General features: G+C 47.8%; 1 protein-coding gene across 1 annotated transcript; it reads right to left on the bottom strand.

The window, feature by feature from the left end:
- Positions 1 to 278: 278 nt before the first annotated feature.
- Positions 279 to 3365, bottom strand: LOC144155311 (uncharacterized). The gene is made up of 2 exons (XM_077686660.1): positions 3091 to 3365; positions 279 to 498 (listed from the first exon to the last, which is right to left on the bottom strand). Exons 1-2 carry the CDS (start codon positions 3300 to 3302, stop codon positions 396 to 398), a joined length of 315 nt encoding a protein of 104 aa, XP_077542786.1. The 5' UTR covers positions 3303 to 3365; the 3' UTR covers positions 279 to 395.
- Between the last annotated feature and the right edge of the window lie 2729 nt (positions 3366 to 6094).

Genomic DNA, 6094 nt, shown 5'->3' with positions numbered 1-6094 from the left:
GTAGAGTCACCTTCATGGACATTAGGTATTCTGAGAGTAACGTTGTCGCTTTCCTAGTGCATAAATCCGCGATTATTCCACCGTCTGCTCCCGCTTTCACTATCTTCATTCCCATGACCGTCTTTTCCGCATCGCCTTCTGTTACTGTTGGAGCATCGCGAACCAAGTTTATTCGTTTACTCCCCAGAGGTGGCCCGCGTACAAATATGCACAATACCTTTGCTCTACGTTTATTATCTCATCTGTACAGTGTCGAATCTGAGTGCATACATTCGATTTAAAAGCAGCAAACTTGTGGCTCCAGTCGCGCCACTTGACCAGGTACGGGACGCGCCACTTGCGAATCCGCATCTTTTGGATGCACTCGGCGGTGAAAGCACGTTCATCCTCGGACGTCAGCTCCACAACGTCGTCGATGGGGGCGCGACATCGGTAGCCCTGCACTCCTCGTGGACCCTGGCGTGGACGGCTCGGGTATCCCGGCAGCCTCCGCGCGTCCTGGGGCAACATCAGAAGGAAGAGGCGGGAACTAATGATTTCTCGTATTTTTTTCTCTGAGTCAAATAAAAATCTGCGCCGATTGATAGAGGTGTAGCTAATGTGGTTTTGGTCAGTTTTTTTTTTCATAACGAGCTAACATACACTGAACGGACAGTACGAACATATACTCCAATGTACATTTGTACCCGTTAAGTGCCACCAACTTTGCTCAGCTCTCACAAATATCTTGTTTCTGGGAAGGCACTATACACTGTCTAAATAGGTGGAAAGAATGGGGCCGAATTGAGCCTGTGTTTCTGTGAGCGGGATCCTGCTCGGTGTAACTGAACTAGACTACCTTTGAGCAGCCATGTTATAAACTGGAAATTACAGGAATCTTAGAGCGGCGTGATATACGCCTGTTGTTGCAGTGCCGGTGTTCCCTGCAAGTGCTGTGTCCGGCCGTGGGTGTTTGCTTCTCGTGCTGTGATCGAGAGAGGTTTCAGGCACGCCCTCTCCCAGTTTACAGACCAGGCGTTTAGCATTGCGGGTGAAAGCGAGTAGAGGACTTCGGGGGTTAAGACATAATTATTGGTCCGCCCTCTCCGTCGGTGTCTTGATTCCGCCCCGCTGTTTTCATCACGTCACTATGTACTGGCGTAAAGAATAGGAATCAGCAAGCAATCGCCACGAAATCTTCTCTGCTCATTATCCGCTAATGAAGCCCGATCTCACACATTTACAGAGTTTCCCGTTCTCCAAGCTGCCCAATAAAGCTTTTTTTTTTTTTGTGTGACGCAGACGAGGCCGAGGATCGATAAGTTGGCAACGTAAGCATCAAGGCATTTGAACTTGGCCCCTCATAGTTAAAAAAGCTCCTTCAATCAGTTACAGCCGGACAGATTAGACATTCAAAGCATAAAGTACAGTTAAAGGCGGTGGGCTCAAAAAGTGCGTCGCGGCCTCAATTCCAAGTAACCGAAGCTCTTTTCCTGGAAGAGGCGAAAAATCAAACGCACTTTGGCCCAAGGGTTCCGTGCGTGCATCCACCTTCTACGGCCCACGGGGCGCCTCATGCGCGTGGTATAGCTTCAGCGAGTAAATTTGATGAATGTTCGAAGAGCAGCAAAATGAATCGGTGGGTCTTACAAAGTCCATACAGCAAAGCTTTTGGCTAGGCTTTCTCCATTTTCCTATCAATTATATGACACCTTGTCAGCATTTCTCCGCCATACCATTCTTGAACGTGAATCGCAATAAAGTTTTCATGAGAATGCCGCATCAGTTTGAATGTTTCAATTCTGTAGAGCCAAATCCGATCTTATCATCGTTCAAATTCATCGCATATTTTTAATTACTTGTGACCATAAAATTCCCCTAGTAAAATGTGTCATAAAATAGCTATGACAGCGTTGCATTAGGTCCGGTGAGAAACTAGCTTTTTTTCTCAAATTCGCGTTAGGTGGATTCTGCTCATTAAAAAAAAAAAAAAAAAACCAGAAAGGCCACATATATCGGTATACCTGGAAAAAAAAAGAAAAAAAAAAGCTACGCGGGAGGTTGAGTGTAATGCCGGCCAATTTTTTATGATCTTTCGGTAGCCTCGACAGAAGGGTGTCAGCGCCTTATTACGGTGGGAAGCAGCGAAATGAGCGAAAGTAGCGGACAACGTCCCGGCCAGTGCAACCGTCGCCTGCAAGGATGTTGCTGCAAGCACGACCCTTTTCGCTTGTAATCAATCGGATATCTTCACTGCCGTGAACAAGGCGCACGGGCAATCACTCTCATCTCCCGGCAATGAAGATTGACGACTGATTACCAGCGGAAAGGGTATGCGTCGTGCTTGCAGCAACAGCCTAGCAGGCGGCGGTTGCACTGGCTGGGACGTTGTCCGCTACTCTCGCTCATTTCGCTGCTTCCCACCGTAATACGGCGCTGACACGGTCTGAAATGGTCGACGCTTCCGTGACATTAAAATAATTGGCCTGCTGTACATGGCATCCTAACCACAGAAAACCTAACAGCGCCAGTAGTTCAATCGATATGAACATTCACCGTGACTTCGAGGGTGATAACACTGGTGGAGATAATTAAACTGACGAAATAATGAAACCAACCGATTGGGGAATATAACATTCAAGTGCTGAGGTGGATGAATCGTGGGAAGTTTACAGCAAGGTTGCTTCTCAAGGTTCGCTGTAGTGGATAACCACGAACACTTCAAGAATATAAAATATCTCATGTGAGGTGGCAAAATTGACAAAATCTCTGGCCGTCACAGACACGAAGCCTTGGCGATATCGATCAGCGGATATGCAATATACAAAATGGATTTCACAGATACACTCTGTAAGCCTTTAACTCATGTCCACGACGGGGAGAGGGTCATTCGCTGACCTGAAGGCACGGTTTACATACGAAGACAACGCAAGCTGCTGCATCGCTGTACGAACGATGTAGCATGTACAACGCCAGATTGAACGGGGAGCAGTGACATCCGCAAAAAATATGGATGCGCACTTTAAACGTCACCCTTGTGTTCACCACCAAGTCGACCACGCCGCTCGGCGCCAAAAATTTGGCGTGATTCTGGCAGACGCGGCACCTTACCTGGTTGTCCGGAGTCCGTGTGCGGTTGGGCTTCTGCGGCTCCCACGCGTGATGCCGCTGCTGGCCCGTGCGGCTGCAGGGGTGCACACCTTGTACTGTGGATGAGCCACAGAAGAGGGCGGCACGGGCTCAATGCGCGCCCCACGCTGACACTGCAGCAAGAGGTGCTCCTGTGCCACCTCGCCACGTGAGGGGACGGCCGCCTCTGGCATGAGATGAGAGCCGCTGGAAGAAGAATGAGAAAATCAGACAGAAACGGTGTTTTCTGCATGCCGTTTTTCTTCTCCCACTCCCCTCCCCATTTTCTGCACACAGCAGTGCGCCGTGCTTTCTGCGCTGCCGAAACGTTCGTTTTCCCTGCTATACAACTTTCAAAAGAAGTCTGAAATGTGAACGTACAGCAAAAAAAAAAAAAAAAAAAGCAATGAAGAGGGGGAAAGTGTTTCCCAACTCTCACGATGCACCACCATTCTCGATCGTTGCTTTATCTTTCATGTATCACGTAAATCAGAGATCAATTTAAGTTTCACCGCAGCCAAAAACGTGGATCATTGAGCTTTGCCCTTAACTGCGACCAAATGAATCCTTTTCCCCACCTAATACCGAGCAGCGACTACTACGCTAGCCCAAAAACTTCATCGCGTCGCAACTATACCGCGCGAACGCCGCCGAACAAACGGATAACCCAGCAAAATATTTAGCTACCAGACCGTGCTGCGTACACCAGCTGTGAATGGTGTATATTAAGGTCGTCCCGAAGACAAGTGATGCCTTAGCGTTTGTAATCTGTGCAGAAAAGCAAGTTAAATGCAGCGCTAGTCCTGTCCGTTTCTTTCGTCCACGTCTTTTTTCGCGCTGTTGCCCAGAATGACGCCATACCAACTTGCCCAGCTCACTACTCTGTTGCAAGTTCATTTAGGGGAAAGCGAATGTTTGTGTTCGAGCGGGGGGAGCACCGCACCGCTTTGTAATGTCTAGTTATCTTGTCTTCTCGCTCTTTTTTTCTTTTTCAAACTTACTTTAGCGACTGCTTTGAAATTAATATGGTCACGCTGAGCTTGGCGTCGCTCAGTTTCCTTTTAGCTTGGCTAGGGTGACGCCACTCCGTGCGGGACGCTAAGCATCGCATCAATATCGAGCTACGTCGTCCGTCAGTTGAAACTATTACGAGTCGATAAAGGCGATTCGTTGCACAAACAAGCGCGAATAAGGTGCATAGGTCGGAACGCGGCTGTATAAACGCTAACCTCCTCTCCGTAACGTCTCCCACTCAGCATTCTGTGAAGCTACGGCCCCGTCTGTTTCAGATACAGCAGCTGCTGCGCCTACCATGACCGATGCCCCTCGGTTTGCCTAGCAAAGCTTCTCGATAGCACAGCCTTCTTTCTTCCTGTGAAGTTGACAGCCAGGATTCACAATTCGACAGAACGAGGGGCAAGGCATTTACCAGTTGGGTCACCCAGAACACTAGCGCCAGAGAACTGCGAACGCGCCCAGGTACCTGGGCTATCGAATTGCTACCACACGTTAATGTACTGAGGTCAGAGCTCAATAGCAAAACATTTTCTGCAAAAACACCAAAGCGGGAATTGTCGGATAAATGTGCAAGCAGCTACGCTTCAAGTATACACTGACCCTTTTTAATGTTGGTATTCCTACAATCCACACATCTATTGCTGGGGAGACATGTTATGGGCCTCAGTGTGTTTTCAAAAAATACCCACATGATAGCCCATGCATCTCTACAAATCGGTGTACGCAATGACTCAAGTATCCTTCGATACTTCACTCAAATGCATTGTTGTGAGATTATTTTTTGAGGGAGGAAATACAAGCGGCTTCATATAAAAATATGAAAGCCGTGCGGCCTTTTCTTAATGACCTTTTCTTGTTTCGACAAAAGTGTGACGCATCAGGTGTTACAGACGTACTGACGGGTTTCCTTGTTGAGTCCGCATATAAAGCCACACGTATTCAAAAACAGAAAACTCATTCATCCTTCTCCTCGAGTAAGTGCCTGTTGATCACGGAGATGGGATTGCCCCGCATGGGTGAATTTCGTTATAGGAGATGGCATTGCGAAAAGGCATGTTACACCATTGCCTGTCTTAGGGAAGGTGTCTGTTTTCTTCCAGGCTGGCCAATATGGCCATCATCGGGGCTCGCGGAACTCGATTCGTGCTTTTCTGGTGCTGTAAAGCGGTGGTAGTCACCATCAGTGGGGAGGCTTGCTTTTAACTAATGCTCCACAGTAGGCACAGCCATATTGTGACGAAGGTGCACGGAACAAAACGTGGTTTTTGCTAGCGAAGGAAACTATTGCAGAATCACACGGGAAATATACAGGGTATTCTGCAACAGTTTAAATTCTGATAATTTCTGATCAAATATGCCGGAGCACGCAAGAGGTGCAATGGAAGCCAACGCTTATTAATTATCGAATAACGTTCGTTCAGTCATGTGCCAATTTTCAACCAAGTATTCTTGGCGTTTCGATGAAACATAGCACAGGTAATTAAGGTACGCATTCCGTATTTACTTCGAATGACTGATTCCTGGCAAACAAGCAGGGCCTGCGTGTTTCTAACATTTATCTTTCTACTCGAGGTAAGGTATCTCTACATCTTATGGCCAACCAGGTGTCATTGCGAATAGGGGAAGCTAAGACATTGGCACTGTTATGGCGCGAAACGTTCTTGGTTTAGCCGCGCAGCATTTGGTGATGAAGCCGATGAAACCCCCTAAAAAACGTAACTTGAACCCTGGACGCTGATTCAGCCAACATGCCGCGTGATCACGCGCTCGCCCTGGCTCCCAACTCGATAACTAAGGTCCAGGTAAGTGCTGTTTCCGCGCCGTCAACATCAAGGCAGTCCCACAATTTACAGTTTATTAAAATAAGCGAGGTGTCCTTAAGTTACAGTAGGTCAAGTTTAAGTTAGGTCAAGTGTTGCAATGTACGGCGGTTTCTCGCGCGAACACATAGCCCCACCAGTTCCACATA

This window comes from Haemaphysalis longicornis, unplaced genomic scaffold, assembly GCF_048455015.1.
Source record: "Haemaphysalis longicornis isolate Haplotype H1 unplaced genomic scaffold, Haemaphysalis longicornis Haplotype H1 scaffold_1, whole genome shotgun sequence".
Lineage (NCBI taxonomy): Eukaryota > Metazoa > Arthropoda > Arachnida > Ixodida > Ixodidae > Haemaphysalis > Haemaphysalis longicornis.
The sequence above is the reverse complement of the archived record's forward strand: the minus strand, read 5'-3'. Positions and strand labels throughout refer to the sequence as shown.